This window comes from Biomphalaria glabrata, chromosome 16 (genome assembly GCF_947242115.1).
Source record: "Biomphalaria glabrata chromosome 16, xgBioGlab47.1, whole genome shotgun sequence".
NCBI classification, from domain to species: Eukaryota; Metazoa; Mollusca; class Gastropoda; family Planorbidae; genus Biomphalaria; species Biomphalaria glabrata.
In genome coordinates this window covers 13,130,419-13,151,285 of record NC_074726.1, presented here as the reverse complement: position 1 = coordinate 13,151,285, position 20,867 = coordinate 13,130,419, and the positions used below count along the sequence as shown (strand labels likewise).

General features: G+C 35.5%; 1 protein-coding gene across 3 annotated transcripts in view; it reads right to left on the bottom strand.

Annotated features, from left to right (window-relative positions):
- LOC106062036 (leucine-rich repeat and death domain-containing protein 1-like) overlaps window positions 1-18,926 on the bottom strand; it is a 36,455-nt gene extending 17,529 nt beyond the window's left edge. The window contains exons 1-2 of one of the 3 annotated variants that reach the window (XM_056014637.1): window positions 18,822-18,926; window positions 1,170-1,366 (exon numbers count right to left, since the gene is read on the bottom strand). In XM_056014637.1, coding sequence (XP_055870612.1) covers window positions 1,170-1,366; window positions 18,822-18,828 — 204 coding nt within the window. In that variant the 5' untranslated portion in view covers window positions 18,829-18,926. Of the gene's footprint in view, window positions 1-1,169; window positions 1,410-18,816 lie in introns of all 3 variants that reach the window. The other 2 variants (XM_056014638.1, XM_056014639.1) reach the window with 2 other exon arrangements.
- Window positions 18,927-20,867: the final 1,941 nt, after the last annotated feature.

Here is a 20,867-nt window from a genome sequence, read left to right as displayed (position 1 = left end):
ATTTATATTATGGTGCCTTGTGCTTTCCTATGCCAGTATTCTGATCTTCAGAAATGCTTTTTCTGAGGAGTATAAAGTGCACTATCCTACTATTGTACTAAAGACAAAAATGCCGGTCAAATATCAAATAAGGAGTGTCATGTAACGGACTCTATTGAAAAGTTGTTACTGACTGATGATTCAATTGTGAGCTATTCTTCTAAATTCAAATAAATGAGGGGAGATACAGGAGGCTTAAAACAAACCTAATACATAAATTTTTGAAACTTTCACAATTTAAGTGCAAATCAAAACATAAGATGCAATGTGCATGCATACAAATAAGGCTGCTTGGTTGTGCGCTATGCATATTCTAATTGTCGATGGTCCGGGGTTCTCCCCTGCCATCTCCCATCAACCCTGCGAGAGGTTTGGACTATATAATAGGAAGAAAATTATCTTCAACACTGAAAGAACATCAGAAATAAGTAAAACATTTTATAAACAATAACAATAAATAAATAAAAAACAATAGCATATTTCAGTTGAACCTATATGTAGTAATCACACCAAATTTTTAAAGCTCAACAATTAGCCTTGTATAAATTTGTTCATTTAAGTAGGCCTATAGTGAACTAGTAGTAGACTAAAATGACAACGTATTAGCATTATGCACCTAATCCAAATTCTTACTTAGACCTAGATCTAGTAGTGACTATTTTTTAGTGACTAACTAACTATGAAGCAAAAGTTGTACCAGATTCAGGACCTGAAGCCTTTTTAGAATCAAATTTCAACTGTATAAATACATTTTTAGTTCTACAAAGTTTTTTGAACGTCCAGGGTGCTAAATGTCCAGCACAGGTAAGAAGGTGGACAAAAGAATTAAGGGTAAGAAGTTTTGACAATAACTTATGGGTCCTGCAATATGGGAACATTTACAGGTATGCTTTTTTTTTTAATTGAAAAGGTGTCAGCTTTGTGTGTGTGTGTGTTCTGATAAAGTTGGATGTAAGTTGCAATGTGTGTAATAGCATGAGTGTAAAGACCAAAAAAGTAAATACCATAAAGTTAAAAAAGAAATTTGGTGACTGTAGTTTTCTATTTTCTATTTTGCTTGAATTCTCATAATTTACTTAAATAATTAAGATTAGCAATGTGTAGAAATTTCTATGCTAAAGGCTACTCACCTTAGATCCTTGTATGTAGAGATGCTGAGTGAACTTGTTTGTTTTTTTAGAAGATGGTTTCTTCTTCTGGCTTTTATCTTGGTTTTTCTTCTCTACTGTCTTGGGTGGCTTGTCAAACACTTTACTAAGTTTGCCTCTATCCAGTTTGTTATATTTTTCTATTGATTTTTGCTTGTCCATTATGGCAAAGTGTAGAGCTCAAAAGAAATTAAATAAAACTCTTAAAACATTGTGTTATTACTGAAAAAAAAAGAAGATGAGTGCATAAAAGTAATATATAATTTCCAAGAATACAGTGAGATACATAACAAAAAAATATTCACATTTTATTAGAATAACATCTTTGGTAAAATCATTAAATTTAGAGACCCTTGAGGACAGATGACTTAAAAGTAAAGCAGCATTTTACATAAGCACTGAACCATAATCTTCAAATACAAAATAAAACATAATAAAATACTCATAAAAACATAAAATAAGTCACATTCCTTGTTCCATATGCTAGGACAAAGCTGTGAAAATGCTCTGTCTTCTCTAGAGCTATTAGAGCATGGAATGTGTTGCTAGATCAGCCAGGAAAACCAATGACTTGGTCGAGTTTAAGTCATTACTGAAATGCATGACTAGATTGATCTAGATTGATGTGTAGGATGTAATCATCTTCTTCTTTGAAGTAATGTCTCTATTTTATTAGAGAAGATAAAAAATGGTTAACATTAAGTCAAGTGGTAGGTAGCCATGTTGAATGTCCTTGTTCATGTCATAGAAGAGAGTGGGGTTTTTATTAGAGTTTTAAATGATCTATTCCTGTGTCTACCAAACTGCAAGCACATCTCTTTAAAAATTCTAAAGTAAAAGTTTTCTGCTGCACATAACTACACAGCACAATCATAAACTGTCTTAAAACTGTTGACCACATAAATAGAGAGACTATTTCAGCTGCCTCAGGGTTGTCTATATATGTGCTGATAGCCCCCCAAAACATTCTAGTTATTTAATAATAAATTAGAACTAGTTAACTTTTATCTGTGAAAGCATAAGTAAACATTCAAGACTTAATGGTAAAGAAACTAAAAATCTAATTGATTTTAATAGTTTTTTTCTGTCTCATTAAACAATACGATTTAAAAACAGATATTCATAATTATTTTAATTTTCTTATGCAAATTTTTGTTTTTTAATGAATTGTATAAGGCTTAATGATCTTAAATCAATAGAATGCATGACTAGTCTAAATATTTAGCTAAAAATAATTAATATAAATATTCATAAGAATTTTGAAGTAGTTTTATAGTTACATACTAAAGAAATTCTGCATCAAAATTAACATAGCAGTTACGATAATTTTTTTTCTCAACTATTGTACTTTATTTTTAATTACAATAGAATAGATAATATATTTAAGTTCTCTCTCCTTCTCAATTTTCCATCATACATTAAGCTTCAAAAGCTTTCTTGAGTTAGATCTAGTTAGTTTTTTTAAAGGCCTGTTAGAGATTAAATTAAATATTCTAATTCTAGTACATTAGAAATGATGATCATAATAATAATAATAAGCACTGTCTTCAAGTCTGAAGATTAATGAGGAATGCAGTATTTTCTGTGGCTATGCAGCACCAGCTGTGACCTACATATTTTGCCACAACTGGCGCAGGTGGTCAATTTAGATTTATTATTTTGCCATCTACGTCTGTCCTCAGCAGCGGATTTTCTTTTCGTCTCAAAAAAGTATCCCATGGCCTTTGTAAGTGACCCTCAGCTGTCTGCACAGCATACAAGTCAGACCATAAGTAGTCCCTTTAGACAGTTTATACTGGAATTTGCAAGGACATCGCTGTTGTTTGTATTGTGGTGTTGCCACCCTATGTCCATGATGAAGCACAAGCATCATTGGTAGTCAAGTAGTCTTAGTAGCTTTTTGCATTATATTCATGTATCAGATCCATATAGAAGGGTTGAGAGAACCACTGCTTAGTAGACATTGATTTTTGTAGGCAGGTGAGTGATTTATTCCACTAAACTTTCACCTGGAGTCATCCAAAAGCACTACTGTGCCTGGCCAGATGGTTATCAACTTCCCTTGAAAGCGATGCGTCATTTGATACTATGATTCTAAGATATGAGAAGTGGTCTAACACATTGAGGATAGTTTTTTTTTCAGGTGGCTTTTTCAAACTCCTAAGGAAAATAGGATGTCCTTGCAAATACTGAAATTCATTGAGTGCTTCCATTTAGAAACAAAAAGCGAAATTCAACGGAGCACCTTTTGGGGTTACCAGTGTTGTCTTGCAAGGATGTATGCTCACATCTACTCTGTTTGGCAAATTCTTTTCCGCCTACTGCATTATGCTTACAGCGACATCAACGAAGGTGTATTTCTCTATACATATTGTTATAAACCTGGTGGTGGCACAGATGGGGGTAGTGGTGTGAGTGTAGTTAGCCGACGCAAATCGCCCCAGGCCAGCGCTAGACGAGCGGTCAACCGTGACGAGTTACGACGGTCGGCCGAGACGAGTGTCAACATGATGGTTCGGGAAGGATCGACGCCGTTGTAGTCATCTGACCACCCAGAATGGTCCAGCGACGTTCTGCCCGGTTCTAGAAGGCCAGCAGGGACCCTATATAAGAGCGGAGGTGACACAGTCAAGAAGGTTCACGACAGAAGGTTCACGACAAGGGCTCAGAACACGGTCGACTACAGCACAGTTCAACGGTGTGGTTCTGTACGGAGCATTACGACGGTTCAGTGCGGAGTACTGTCAAGTACAGTTGAGACGACTGGCGTCTTGATCTTGGTCTGCGATCGAGTCCGACACAACGAGCCTAGTGTGTGAAGTCAGTGCTGAACTGTTGAACCCAGTGCAAGCCGAAACGAGACGGAGAGACCAGTGCAAGAGTTGATACGGCGGTACGGTGTTATCGGAGAGATATTTGTACAGTGTACGTGTTGCCAATTGTACAGTATTGGCTGTTATTTATTCAACTATTAAAGGGTTACGTTACTTTGGAGCCCTGATTTGTCAAGTTCTTTAAGTTGGTGGTGTATGGTGCAGTTTGCAGAGAGCCTGGATAGTGAGATTCATAACATATCATCTGGAAAACTTTTTAATGCATTAAGGTTGAGGGCAAAAATCAAGGTAAAGAAGGTACTTATCAGGCAACTTCTCTATGCTGATGATGCAGCTATTGCTATCAACTATAGACCCTGGTTGACAAACTATCTGCTGCTTGACAGAAGTTTGGCCTAAATATTAGTCAAAGCTAGACTAAAATACTAGTTCAGAACACAGATATTGCACCTTTCATATCAATTAATGGCCAACCACTGGAATTTGTTGACCATTTTTGTTATCATGGCTCCATCAAACCCGACAATGTTCTGATGGATAAAAACATCAAAAACAGGATAGACAGGGCAATGGGTACCATGTTATGGCTGCAGAAAAGAGTGTTGAACAATACCTTGCTGACTAGCACTCTGCTATATGGAAGTGAAACATGGTCAACTTACTCATGGCAAGAAGAAAAGCTAAATATTTTCCACTCCGATGCCAAAGACAGATCTTTGAAATAAGGTGGCAAGATAAAATAACCAATGAGGAAGAGCTATGTAGAGAAGGGTTCCAGGACATCGACACTATTATCAGCAGCAGACGCCTTGGCTGGCTTGGTCATGTTCATGGAATGCCACAATGTCAACTTCCACAAGACATTCTGTATGGTGATCTAACAGGAGAGCTGCTGGTCATCCACTTTTAAAGTATACTGATGTATGCAAACACAGCATAAAGCTCTTCAAAACTGACACTAACAGCTGGAAAAAAGTGGCAATGGATAGATTCACATGGAGTGTGAGCATAAAGGAAGGGTCTCGGACAGCAGATGCTGTGATGATCTGTCCACTGGTAAAAAAAAAATTATCGACCTCATCAAATTATACAGATATTAATCATTTATTTTTTGCCATTTCATGCACCATGAAAAAGTGTGAGCCTAGATGATTCCCCACATCTCTGCCCTTCTCTTACCACACTGACTTTCCCAAGTCAAACCCCATTTGCTACTCCTCAGCTTGCTCACTTGGGCAATGGTTCTATTATTTTATTCAAGTGCCATGTCTATCAACTTTGTTTACTTTATTGATAGCATGAGATGATCTAAGCTTCTTTCATCTTTGTAGGTGGCCAGACTATTCACTCCTCTATGTCTAGACCCTGAGCGCACGTCATGCTTAACCCCTGGTTAGGTGTTCTTAAGACCATTACTTGTGAATAAGTTGGAGGCACTAATGTAGACTCGATGTCACATGTTTCATCTTGACCTATCATGTGATCTATCACATTCAACAACGACATCATGATCGCTGACCACTATCCATTGTTCATGTTTATGTTTACCCCCCCCCCCTTTTGTATTATTATCACTCCTTCTGTACATGCATTGATAGGAACTTGTTGATCTGCATTAGTTGTATTGGAACTTATTGATCTGCATTAGTTGTATTGGAACTTATTGATCTGCATTAGTTGTATTGGAACTTATTGATCTGCATTAGTTGTATTTGAACTTGTGTAGTACTCCTGAGGAGAACACATTACCCTTTTATATAATGAATGTATTTCTATTTCAGCCTGATTGTAGCTAGAGGCACCAACTGGTTCCTGCCTGTTGCTAGATCTGAATACTGGTCATTTCTGTAATTCCTGCTAGTTCCTGTGACTGGATCCTGTTATTCTGCTACTGGATCTGGATTCCTGTTACCTTCCCTGTTTTTGATTTGTTTCCATTCCTGCGACTGAATCCATCCTTAACTCTGTGACTGGAGGAAGGAACCTCTATCATCTCAAGACAATTCTCAGCCCCCCACAGCATACCAATTCATTGTTGATTTTTGCTAAGGGAAAAGATCATCTATTGAGATGAAAAATATCACAGAGAGAGTCTTAGAATTCAACATTTGTATAGACTTAATTAGACTAGATCTAATATCAATATCTAATATATATGCTACAGATATGTCACAATGTGACATTCAATGTAGATACTTTGAAAACATTTTTTTTAGATTCAATGTATTGTAATGTGTTGTTATGAAACTTGTCACAGTCTCGGTTGACATTGCATGATCTAATATTCACGTCATGTTAAGAGTTTAAAAGACACGTGGAATTCCTGATGTAGAAAACAGGAAGTAGAATGAATAAAGTCGACTTTGAGTTCAGTCAAGGCAGTCAAGTGGTATTCTTTGGACCGGGTGGTCAAGTAATATTTTGGTCCGGAATGGACAGTAGTGTCAGTAGCGACTTAGAAAAGTCTGTAGTAATTTCAGTTAGAAAGTAACTTGTGGGCAGTTGTTGCCAGTGGTATTTTTGAGACATGTATTAGTTAATCTATATTTCTGCACAGTGTACCCGCTGAGATGCGGACGTGATTTGTAATCTAGAGAGTTTAACGTATTGGATACATTTGATACCGCTGTTATGTGGATAGCATTGTTTATTATTTCTTGACTTGTAACACTAGCAAGGCGTGCAGTATTATTATGTTGTAAAATAAACTTTATATTTGTCTGCTGAAACGGACTTAAGTCAGTTTGTAGTATATATAATTGTCACGTGTTAAGAGTACTCCAGGAAGCAAGAACCCAGCATTCCACGACATTCGCATTCTTCAACATTACACCATTTATCATTTACAAAACTAAAATAGTTGGATAGAGCTTTTTGAACCAAGTTTATTGATACCTCATTTAATGATTTATGATTCTAAGTTAATTAGAACAGAAATTATAGATCTAGCATTTTTAGTGTTGAAAATTGAGTCTATATAAGTATATTACTATATTTTAAACACAAAATTTGTGACCAAGAAATTTTCATCAGAAATGCACGTCCTAGTATTTATCCTAATTTAAATCATAAAGCTAGACATTAGTCTATCTTATCTTGTACATTATAGATTTTATTTCCAAAAAGTAGATAATTATGTCGACGTCCTACGCATTTCATGTGCCAATCTAATCATGCATGATAATAATGACTTAAACTTTGCCAAGTTATTCCATTCTCTAATGGCACTAGGGAAGAAGGATTTAACTTAATTGTACAAATTTGATCTAGGGTATGGAATAAGAAATGTGCCTGTATCTGACACAATTTAAGAGTATTTCATTAGGTTTTGTTTTTCTTTTTGTAAGTTATTGTCATAGACATATATTATATATAGATCTACAGGCTCATATTAGTTATATGGTTTAGTGTTTAATTACTTATAGTACTGTAATTCTTATTCTTCTGTCCTGAAGTGTCACTAAGTTTAGTCCATTTAGTGATTTTACTAATGGTGTTACTCTTTTTTAACTATTCATTTGTTATAAATCCTATCTTATATGATAAGTTCCTTTATGTTTTCTTGAGTTGAGGTATCCCAAAAAGAATTCATTAGGCACTATAACTTTGTATAAGTCATATATTATGATATATCATATATAATAGATCTATAATGTGGGTAAAGTGGGGCAAAAAGCCTCCCCTAAGATTCTATGGCCTGTACAAGCTAGCTTATTAATATAATTTTATCTTAAATTTGGTTTTCAATTAGTGTTATATGTCTAATTTACAAATTAGTTTTTAAAATAATTTTATTTCAATGTATCTAAAAATTATTGCATGAAATTAAAAAAAAATTTTTAGAGACAATTTACCCCACACTTGGGGCAAAAAACCCTTCCAGGAGGCCACTTACCCCTAAAGCAAAAATTGTGGTAAATAAAGAATTTACTTGTTTTTTAAATCTCTTAGGTATATATATTATTGTGTATATATATTTGTATGTGTAATTTTGTTTTCAAATTTTTTTTTATCCTTGCACACAAGAATAATAATAATTGATTAAAAATTATGTTCAAGCAAATTAAGATTTAATTTCTTTGTAGATGTTTGTTTTTGTGTATAAATTTAGGCTGGTAATTTTGTTTTCAATTTTAGTTTGTAAACAAGATAAAAAAGAAAATTGATTAAAAAATTATGCAGAAGCAAAATTAAAGAAAACTAAGAACTTTAAAAATTATTTTTATGTTTTTCAGCTCTTAGTTGTATATATGTATTAGTGTATCAGTATGTAATTATATAAACACATGAATTTTGTTTTTAAATAATTTTAGCTTGCGCTATTTGGTATACACAAACATAAATAATAAATTTTGACAAACAAATTTAATAAGTATAAGTGAAATATTTAATAATTATAAATGATTAATTGTAAATGTATATTTTTTCGGAGACATTGTTAAGTGGCATCCCATCAGCGATAGCTTTTAAAGCTTCTGTCAAGCTTTGTTGTCCATACAAGCCTTGCGTTTTTCTCTGGTAATTTCTTACTATTTTCTTTTTACTATTATTTATAAATGTAATTTTTTTCTGTCAAGCTTTGTTGTCCTTAAGAGCCTTGCGTTTTCCTCTGGTAATTTCTTACTATTTTCTATTAATTATAAATGTAATTTTTTTCTGAGACATTGTTAAGTGGCATCCCATCAGCGATAGCTTTTAAAGCTTCTGTCAAGCTTTGTTGTCCATACAAGCCTTGCGTTTTTCTCTGGTAATTTCTTACTATTTTCTTTTTACTATTATTTATAAATGTAATTTTTTTCTGTCAAGCTTTGTTGTCCTTATGAGCCTTGCGTTTTCCTCTGGTAATTTCTTACTATTTTCTATTAATTATAAATGTAATTTTTTTCTGAGACATTGTTAAGTGGCATCCCATCAGCGATAGCTTTTAAAGCTTCTGTCAAGCTTTGTTGTCCATACAAGCCTTGCGTTTTTCTCTGGTAATTTCTTACTATTTTCTTTTTACTATTATTTATAAATGTAATTTTTTTCTGTCAAGCTTTGTTGTCCTTATGAGCCTTGCGTTTTCCTCTGGTAATTTCTTACTATTTTCTATTAATTATAAATGTAATTTTTTTCTGAGACATTGTTAAGTGGCATCCCATCAGCAATAGCTTTTAAAGCTTCTGTCAAGCTTTGTTGTCCATACAAGCCTTGCGTTTTTCTCTGGTAATTTCTTACTATTTTCTTTTTACTATTATTTATAAATGTAATTTTTTTCTGTCAAGCTTTGTTGTCCTTATGAGCCTTGCGTTTTCCTCTGGTAATTTCTTACTATTTTCTATTAATTATAAATGTAATTTTTTTCTGAGACATTGTTAAGTGGCATCCCATCAGCGATAGCTTTTAAAGCTTCTGTCAAGCTTTGTTGTCCATACGAGCCTTGCGTTTTTCTCTGGTAATTTCTTACTATTTTCTGAAATGAAAAAAAAAATAATTAAATTGCGCACATTTTAAACTTTAAAAGCTTATGGATCTCAAAAGATAAATATATATAATTCCAAACATAGCAGCCAAAAGTAGAATACAGATCTAGAAAATGGATGGCTGCCTAGTCGTGCGGTTTGCGCGCAGGACTGTCGTTCAGATTTGTCGATAGTCCAGGGTTCAAACCCTGCCCACTCCCATCCCCCGTCATCCTGCGGGAGGTTTGGACTAGGAAGTAATTATCTTCAACTTTGAAGAAACATCCAAAACATTTTACTAACAGAAAATATATATCTATAAGATAGTATAGTTAAACGTAATAATATGGTATGATTTATAGACTAGATTTACACTAATGCTAAGTATCACAAATACGCATACTAATTGCTGTCTCATCTAGATTGACTAGCATAACCTTAATCACTATAATTGTGTACGGAATAAAAATCTATTATAATCTATCTATCTATAATAGATATAAATAATTATATAATAATATTTAATAAATATAATGATATAGAGATTTCTAGATTTTATAGATCTAGATCTTTTATGACCAGATTTCGATAAGAAAGGCTTCCTGCCCCTAACTCAAATGGGCGTTTTACCCCAACATAGGTGATGTTAAAGCGATCAATATTAACTTTCACCATGTCGCTTTTAGAGTATAGCAGCATCTAATAGGATTTAAATTGAAAATCCTTTGCAATAATATTTACAATTAAGGATAAAATAACACATAATAAAAATACAGACAAATAAAATGAGCCCTTACCTTATAGTGAGATAGGTCAAAAAATTCAAAGTGATCTATGACGATAAATTGACAAGCTAGTACATCAAGCTCAATGTGCATTAAAAGAACGGAAGTAAGCTATCTCAGGAAGTCTTAATTTGAATCATCCAATAAGCCATTCGCACAAAAATTAAGAAAGGCCTTTTACCCCGAAGGGCTTTTTGCCCCACGTTACCCCTAATCTATAGTAGGCTATAACTTACTATAAGTAATAAGTACTTATAACTTATAAGTATAATTTATAGAGTCTAGTATAAGTGAAAGTGACTATTCACTAGATCAGTCTATGTATGATAATCAAATTTATAAATTAAATCATTTTTTTTTATTAATTTTATATTCAATATTCATTGGCATTGCTCATAATAAGTTAAATAGTAAAATAGCAGACTTAGCATTTATTAATAATAATACGGTAATACCATATGATATATTAGGCATATAATATCATATGATATAAATAATAATTATGGTATGATCATGTTTTCGCTGGCGGATTTACATACGGCCGCCATGTTTGAATGATGATAGCAACAGCTCCTAGGCAGCCAATTGTTGCCAGATGGATTTTGTTGGTTAAAATAAATATAATGAGTTATAATGTGCTGCCAACTATTACATAAATAAAATCTTAATATATTAAGATAGCGTTAGGGAATGTAGACCTATTTAAATAGGAAATAGATGTACATTTCACTAGTGTGAATCTATATTATTTCTCAATATACTATTATATTTTATTTTGTGTGTGTGTTGGTGTAGATTGAGTTTGTTAAGGATTCATGTTTTTGTGTTCTATTGAATGTGACAAATTTTATTAAAATATTAAAAATCTGTTCTAGTGTTGTTGTTTTTCTTTTATATATATAGGCCTATATATATGTGTGTGTGTGTGTGTGCGTGCGTGCTTGCGCGTGTGTTTTATATGAAATTATTGAGAGTTAAAAAATATTTAGCTTACCAGGTATCTTATTAATGGCAAAACAATTAATGAGACATATTAATTCCACCACCCCCTACTTTCTCATTCCAGACAGGTGACTAAACTAAGGTAGATTTACCAGTACCAGAATTTTAGTACATTTTAGTTTTGAAAACGATTTTAAGGCGGTAGAGGAGACAAGTGCACGCTGACACAGTACCGCTAAAGCTTAAAATCAATGTGCACATTACTTAGCTAGTCTTTGGTTTGGGTTGGACATAGTTGGCGCATAAGTAAACATTAGAGTTGCATTAGAGAATAATCCATTTGGTTTATTGGCTTGACCACATAACAGACGTTGAACTCCTTGAGTTGTTACAGATAAACAGCAACAATTGCGTGGGAGGGTCAACACAAACGTTACAAAGACACCCTTATGAGTTCTCTCAAGGAATGTGAGGGAAACGCTATAGCTCTGGGTCCTTTCTTATTGCCTGAGGCCGTGAGTGTCGTGTTTCATGATATAACGCAATGAGATTGGTAATCAACAAAGAACGTAGATCTAAGATTTAAAAAAAAAGGAAGGTGAGAAATGAAGCAGGCATATCTGCAGCAACCCATGCCATCTATGTGTTCGGCTATTTTAAAGAAAAAATGGACTTTAAAGCCATCTTCAAAGTCATAGAAAATGGGAAATAATCTCATCTTCAGCTACGAAGAAGGAGCTATATATTTAAACTAGCTAATCTGCTCATTAATTGATTAGCTACCGGTTACGTTAATGTGCAAAATCGACATTTTCCCTCTAGATATAGGCCTAATGTTCATATTAACTGTTTAGGTACCGTTAAGGTTAGGGTTAGGATAGAGTTTGGTTTATCTAGGTATGCAAGCTCCTGCAAATAACTATAAAATAATAATTAAATTTATTAAGCGCTGTTAACAAAGCACTAAAAACTTTGCAGAGCTGATTATTTTGTGTGTCAAAAGAGTTGAGACAAAGATAATTACAACATAACGTAGCACCTGGACAAGTGGATCCTGTAGTTGGTGATAAATACGAAATTAGTCGTATTCTAATTCTGTTCTAAAGTTGCTGCTCGGCGGTCTGGAAGTTCAACAAGAAAACAGCGCCCACTTTTACAGCGCCAAATACCCATATTGTTCATATCTCACAACCATCAAAGACATACCTCACTTACTAGGCGTCCCATTTTTGACCACTGGAGCAATACACCACAGGTGCGTTATATAAGTCACACTCAGACAATACGCCACACACGCACACCAATTACCATTCACAAGAGGGTAGGGGAGTCATATATGGAAAATGAAAGAATGTCAAGAAGAGGGGAGGGAAACTAAGTCTTACTTGGGGGGGGGGGGCAGAAGTTAGCAAGACATCCAGGATGACATAACATCCAGACGATGGCGTATTCGGCTAGCGGGCAGTGTTTCTCAAACTTTTTTGTCTGGCGGCACAGTAAAAAAACTACAAAAATTTCGCGGCACACCACTAAGAGCAACAGTTGTTTTATAATAAAAAGAAAAAAAAATTTTTTACCTGTTTTTAAGTATTACATTTAATGTGTAGGGTATGCCTGTTTTTGAGAGCAAATGCGTTCTAATCAAGTCTCCAGAGTCGACAAACAAACTCGCATTTCATCGTCAATTGTAAGAAGTCTCTCTCTTTTCCTAGACTTGATTTCAGTCAGTGCTGAAAATTCAAACTCACAAAACCATAAAGATGCAAATGGAAGAATTATTTTGATTGCTTTTAAACTGATAGCAGGATATAACTTGTTGATTGAAATCCAAAACATATCCTGGCTGTTTTCCCCAAAAATTTTACTTTAGAACTGCATCATTTTTTAAATCAATGAGTTGCTCTTCTTCTTCATTTTGTAAGATTTGTAGCTTCATTGTTTCCAGATGGAGAGCTGACCCATCCATACTCATTACTTCCAACTGTTGGAAAGTAATGCTGCAATGCTGACTGCAGATGTGTCAAAGTGTCCAGAATTTCGGGGCTCATTTCTTTATTTGAAGCACATTCATTGTAAGTAGGAAAGCAGTCCTTTCGAGATCTTACTTTGCATCAACGACAATTTTTCACCAAATGACTTCAGTTTTGAGATGCAATGATGATGGTTTCCGATGGTCCTTTAAGACTTAAATTCAATGAATTTAATTTGTCAAATAAATCAAAGAGAAATGTCACCTTAACCCACCAGATCTCGTCATGAAAAGAAAATCCAAAGTCTTTTTTTTTCAGCCTCCAAGAATGAAATCAGCTCAGCCTTGAGTTGGACGACATGCTTTAACACATTTGGTGTGATACATGAGACATTTGTAGTCTGAATCCATTGCTTCACAAAGCTCTGAGAAAAGTCGGGATGCAAGCGGTCGAGATTTGATAAAGTTTACAACTTGAATCACTTGATCCAGAACAGACATCAAATCTTTCGGCCAAGACTTGAAGGCAAGAGCATCTCTGTGGATCATGCAGTGAACAACTAATACATTTGGATTTTCTTGACGCAAAAGAGTGACGAATCCCTTTCTATTTCCCTGCATTGAAGGACAGCCATCGGTGCAAACGCTGACACAGTTTTTCCACTGTAGTTTAAATAGCAAAATGTTTTCATTCACCACTTTGAAAATATCTTCACCTTTGGTCGTAGTTGGTAAGTCTTTGCAAAATAAGAATTTGTTGACACATTTTTCATCCTTTATGAACCGAATAAAAGCTAGCAGCTGGGCTTTGCCGCTAACGTCTGTGGATTCATCAACTTAAAGAAAGAGACCACAGTAGAGAAACTTTATCGTCAATCAAGTCGAAGTGTTCGCAGATTTGATCTTGTAAATCTGACGATAAGTCTGCGCGAGATAGTATCATTGGACAAAGGAAATTTCTTCACTTTTTCGGCAGTATCGGGTCCAAGGATAGTTTCAACAACTATTGCTAAAGCTGGTGCAATGACAGATGCAGCCTCTTGCGTTTCGCTAATAACTGAGCAACCTTATGACTTGCAATCAATCCCTTTTCTGTCAGCGTTAGGTAATTCATAAATTTCTTAGCTTGTTTATTTTTTTGAGCCCTGATGTTTTCGAAGTATTCCTTCGGTTGCGCTTTTACAGCTGGATGTTTTGTTTCCAAGTGTCTCTTCAATTTGCTTGGAACAAGCGGCTCATTCGACAGAGTTTCATTGCAGATAAGACAGAATAGCAATGGAGCATCTTCAGGTCCAGAAGATATAAAACTATATCCGATGTAATCTTCTTCATACCTTCGTTTGGTTCCTTGCTTTTCATTTAATGCTTTCGCAGTTTCATTTTTGCTAACGTATTTCTCCATGGGTAACTTTTTTTTGTTTTGTTATTATTAGCTTACACCTAAACAATTTACATGAAACACATCGCTTATTATTATCGTTACCAATTCAAGAACTGCTTTGCGTTTGCTAAGGCGGCCTACATTTGAGTCATTATAATTATGTATAGTGGAAAATTTCATAACCTGAAGAGCTAACACCCCTTTCCGTCAATATGGAGCGACCCACTACTATTACTGGTCGTTGCAAGTGGGGATGTCATCGCAACGTAAAATAAAAATTTAATAGTAGGCAGACCTGTGTAACGCTGCAAGTGTGGCGTTCTGAAAACTCCCGCGGCACACCTGCAAATCTTCGGCGGCACACTAGTGTGCCGCGGCACACAGTTTGAGAAACATTGCCGCTAGCGGCTCATGGGTGTCCCTTTTTGCTTTAACAGTGATAAGGGGAGGGAAGCTAAAAGACCTCTGTGACCCGAGGCTAAGTCTGCCTTTGTCCTATGAATGGAAAACGGTGTGTGTGTATGTACAGTAGATGGACTGGGTGACAAACTCAGCTCTGCTATTAACATATGATTTTATTCTTTCTGACTCACAATCGACTGGTGTCTGGAAATATTTAAGCGCCCAGTAATTTAAGCACCCGGGACCGGGAAATCGGGCACTTTTTGACAAGGCAGAAAATTAGGCACTCTTCAATAGAGACTTAATTTAGAAGATAATTGATTTTTTTAGCGCATGTTTTATTCCGAAAATACCAACAATAACTAATTTTCAACAGAATGTTCATGAATCAAAAGAAAAGCTGACAAACGGAAAAAAAGTAGGCCTACAATCACAAGAATGCGGGGGAAAATCACATTATATAATTTAGGCCTGCACATCAAAGGATTCTGTGGAGGGGAGGTAGAGATGATTCCCGCTTAATGCTTCACATCCACCACCAACCCTTTAGATTAATTGTTCATATTATTTTTTTTAAAATATATATTATGTCGCTACCTCTCTCTAATGTAAAATTCAGCCACTCATAAGTCAGTAGTAAATGCAAAGTCAAGTTTGAGGGTAGAGTATTGAATTTTACCATTTCAGCCCCTCCCCCTTTTAAACGATACAGCAAAAGATTCCGATGATAGATACAGAGTCGGATCGGGTGTGATGACGATAAATATAATCGCCTTATCCCCAACTACCTTAACCTTTAAGATGTGCTTGTGGAAGGGAAGGCAGAACAGAATGATAAATTTGTCAAATTCAGATAAATCTAACAAAAAAAAATTACTAACCCTAACCCTAACCCTGAAGACATTAAACGTCGTATAAATCTAGCGCGTCAGACATTTACTGATTTACACAGCTAAAACCAACCTGACTGTAAATCTCCTCACATCTCAAACAAGACTAAACTAAAAATCTTTAACTCTATTGTCAAGGCTGTCCTATTGAATGATTCGGAAACATGGAGAACAACTGAAGTGACAACAAAAATAGTACAGACCTTCATCAACAGATGCCTGAGAAATATCCTAAAAATACACTGGTACGACAAAGTAGAAAACACCAAACTGTGGGAGATGAGTGGGCAGAAAAATATAGAGGTGTAGATCTTAGAGAGGAAGTGGAGATGGATTGGTCACAAGAGAAAATGCCGATAGAGATCTAAAGACTGTTTTTGACAGTAGAAGTTCCCTGTATGCAAGCACTGATAGTTACTTTCATTGGCCTACAGTGACAGGATTGCGCAATGCATCTGGCCCTATTCGGCACCTTCGACACGCCCTATTACAGTAAGACCTGGACTTCATCATTCTCTGGTCAATCTGTTGTTTCCCGATCAAAGGATCCAGCTATACACACCCACCCCTCCCCTACCAGCCCCATGCCGCAGTTTCACCCCTCCCCTGACCCTCCCTGCCCGCTCCCGCATTTTCACCCCACCCCCTGACCACCCTCCCAGTCTGCTCCCGCTGTTTAACCCCACCCCTGACCCTCCCAGCCCGCTCCCAAAGTTTCAACAATTTCTTGAGCCAGTCAGTCAGTTTCAGCGGCGCCTTCACGGTTTCAGTGACCTTGGTTACCTAGCCACATTCCTTGACTCTTGAGGCTAGATTAGAGAAGACAGTCATTTTACCTGGGATATTTCTATTAAATGAATAAATATTTATATATGAAATTCTTTTCTATAAGGACATCAGTTGTTTATTGCATGTATCCTCAAGCACATTCTAGATACAATGCAACAAGTCTCATAACACACAACATTACACTAGACTAGTCCACTAGATTTAGGCTTAGATTTAGATCTATGTAAATTCAACATTCATTTCAGCTTTATTGAAAAATGTTACAAGCTGTCAGCACCTTAAATCTTCATCAAATCATTTAAAATATAACTTAACTTATAACCGGTCACTTCATCCCCGGTCACTTCATCCCCGGTCATTTCATCCCCGGTCACTTCATCCTCGGTCACTTCATCCCCGGTCATTTCATCCCCTGGTCATTTCATCCCCTGGTCACTTCATCCCCCGGTCACTTCATCCCCCGGTCATTTCATCCCCTGGTCAGTTCATCCCCCCGGTCATTTCATCCCCTGATATTTTCATCATCTGATCATTTTATCTAACAAAAAAGTATTAAATGAGCAATATTTAATGTATTCCTTTTTTATTTAAATGACAGAGAGAGAGAGAAAGAGATAGATAGAGAGAGAGAGAATCACACCCTAAATATACATGCAAGATTATTTCCAATAAGCACTCAAACAATTAATTTTAAGGCTATAGGAACCTCATCATGACGGGTATGTTCACATAACTAGTGGCCCCCCACCAGTTTCGCTATCTAAAGTGAATATCAATAAACAAAATACATACTTACATATACATGTAGAAATGAAATATCGATAGAAATAAAGTCCTATAACACAATTTGTGACTTTAATGTTTAAAAGGAAGTCCGCCTTTATTAGAAAAAAAAAACTTTTCAACTTTTTCAAGGCTAAAAATGACTTGCCCATTTTCAAGAAAGAGCGATTGAAAAATAAAATATAGTGAAACATCATCGTACTTTCACCACAACTTGGCCTTTGATGATAAGTTATCAGCGGCACGGTCATAATTATTCTAATCGCACTTCTATCTCTCAAAAGATTCCCTCTACTTGCACCACACCTTGGCCTTTATTGATAAGTTATCAGCGGCATGATCATAATTATTGTAATCGCACTTCTATCTCTCTATCTCTCAAAAGATTCCCACTACTTGAACCACACCTTGGCCTTTGATCATTACGCTATAGATAAGTACACATCCAGATTTACCATATAATATTAGATTTCTCATTAAGAATACAAAGTGGATGAGGAAACACCATAAACGCATTAGTAATATGTCATTAAATGTCAAAAAGAAAGCATTCTAAATAATCATATTTATATATAAAATATTTAATTGGGGATGAAATGACCGGGGGATGAAGTGACCGGGGGATGAAGTGACCAGGGGATGAAATGACCAGGGGATGAAGTGACCGGGGATGAAGTGACCGGGGATGAAATGACCGGGGATGAAGTGACCGGGGATGAAGTGACCGGGAACCCATAGATCTATATAAATAATCCCATCATATATAGGGCAATATAGGCCTAAATCTATTTAAATTCAATTTCTTAAATTTCTATGAAAAAAAAAATAGGTACCTAAATTTACGCTTTATTAATGTCATTCCAATTTTAAATAATAATATTTTACTCCCCCCCCCCCCATTCCTTTTTTTAAAATACTACTTCTACTACAATAGTAAATATTCCTATTATTTCTATTTGTTTTATTTTCTCTCTCTTGCAATCCGCTATAAGCTGGCGATATTTATATAGGTCTGTGAGTCGGCTCTACAGCGCTATTAATTCTATTATTTCTATGTTTTTATTTCCTCTCTCTTCGAGTATGGTTTCAGCTGGCGATATTAAAAATCAACTAGGTTATCTCCCCCTGAAAATAATTTTTTTAACATCGATTCAACGCTGAGGCATCGCAAAAATCTGGCCAGTGGTTGCCAGGTGCTGCCTAGAGACGTAAATACGCCAGCTAAAAGCGGAAATTACCATTATTAATTATAATATTTTAATATAATATAAATTTAATATTAATAATATATAATAATAATGCCATATTCATATTCAATATTGTCATATAATGATATATCATGATATAGTCACAGTCATATGGATTATCATCATTATTATACTAATTATAGATTATAGATTAATATAGATCTACCTCACCTGACATTGAACAATTATATAGATAAGTCTAGACCTATCTACGTAACACTGTTGCCACTGTTGGCAGTGTTGCTTAGTAGCACTTTGTTTTAAGCTAAAATGTGTTTCTAATAGCAGAAGATTTTTTAAAATCAAACTTTCCACATTAGAGATCTTGTTTAGTTCACAGACCTATATAGATTATATAGATCTAGATCGAAATTCAAGGAGTCTACTTACTTCTAGCTAGAGCAGTGTTTCTCAAACTTTTTTGTCTGGCGGCACAGTAAAAAAACTACAAAAATTTCGCGGCACATCACGAAGAGCAACAGTTGTTTTATAATAAAAAAGAAAAAAGATTTTACCCGTTTTTAAGTATCACATTTAATGTCAAGGGTGTGCCTGTTTTTGAGAGCAAATTCGATCTAATCGAGACTCCAGAGCCGACAAACAAATTCGCATTTCATCGTCTATTGTAAGAAGTCTTTCTCTTTTCTTAGACTTGATTTCAGTCAGTGCTGAAAATCCAAACTCACAAAACCATGAAGATGCAAATGGAAGAATTATTTTGATTGCTTTTAAACTGATTGCAGGATATAACTTGTTGATTGAAATCCAAAAGACATCCAGGCTTTTCTCGGCAAAACTTGACTTAAGAACTGCATCGTTTTTTAAATCTATGAGCTGTTCTGCTTCTTCAGTTGTCAGATTTGTAGCTTCATTGTTTCCAAATGGATAGCTGACCCATCCATATTCATTACTTCCAATTGTTGGAAAGTAATGCTGCAATGCTGACTGCAGGTGTGTCAAAGTGTCCAGAATTTCGGGGGTGATTTCTTCATTTGAAGCACATTCATTGTAAGTAGGAAAGCAGTCGAAGACTCCTTTCGAGATCTTACTTTGCCACAAAGACAATTTTTCCCCAAATGACTTCAGTTTTGAGGATGCAGTGATGATGGTTTCCGATGGTCCTTGAAGACTTAAATTCAATGATTTTAATTTATCAAATAAATCAGAGAGAAATGTCACCTTAACCCACCAGATCTCGTCATGAATTGAAAATCCAAAGTCTTTTTTTTTTCAGCCTCCAAGAATGATATCAACTCGGTCTTGAGTTGGACGACACGTTTTAACACTTTTCCCCTGGAGAGCCAACGAACGTTGGTGTGATACAGGAGACATTTGTAGTCTGAGTCCATTGCTTCACAGAGCAGAGAGAAAAGTCGGGATGCAAGCGGTCGAGATTTGATGAAGTTTACAACTTCAATCACTTGATCCAGAACAGACATCAAATTTTTCGGCAAAGATTTGAAGGCAAGAGCTTCTCTGTGGATCATGCAGTGAACAACTAATACATTTGGATTTTCTTGACGCACAAGAGTGACGAATCTCTTTCTATTTCCTTTCATGGAAGGACAGCCATCGGTGCAAACGCTGACACAGTTTCTCCACTGTAGTTTGAATAGCAAAATGTTTTCGTTCACCACTTTAAAAATATCTTCGCCTTTGGTCGTAGTTTGTAAGTCTTTTCAAAATAAGAATTTGTTGACACATTTTTCATCCTTTATGAACCGAATAAAAGCTAGCAGCTGGGTTTTGTCGCTAACGTCTGTGGATTCATCAACTTGAAGAGACTACAGCAGAGACACTTCATCGTCGGTCACGTCGAAGTGTTCGCAGATTTGATCTTGTAAATCTGACGATAAGTCTTCAATTCTGCGCGAGATAGTATCATTTGACAAAGGAACTTTTTTAATTTTTTCGGCGGCATCGGGTCCAAGAATAGTTTCAACAACTATTGCTAAAGCTGGTGCAATGACTGATTCAGCCTCTGTGTGTGCTTTCTTGCGTTTTGCTAATAACTGAGCTATATTATAACTTGCAATTAATCCCTTTTCTGGCAGCTTTAGGTAGTTCGTAAGTTTCTTAGCTTGTTTATTTTGTTGAGCCCTGATGTTTTCAAAGTATTCCTTCGGTTGCGCTTTTACAGCTGGATGTTTTGTTTCCATGTGTCTCTTCAATTTGCTTGGAACAAGCGCCTCATTCGACAGAGTTGCATTGCAGATC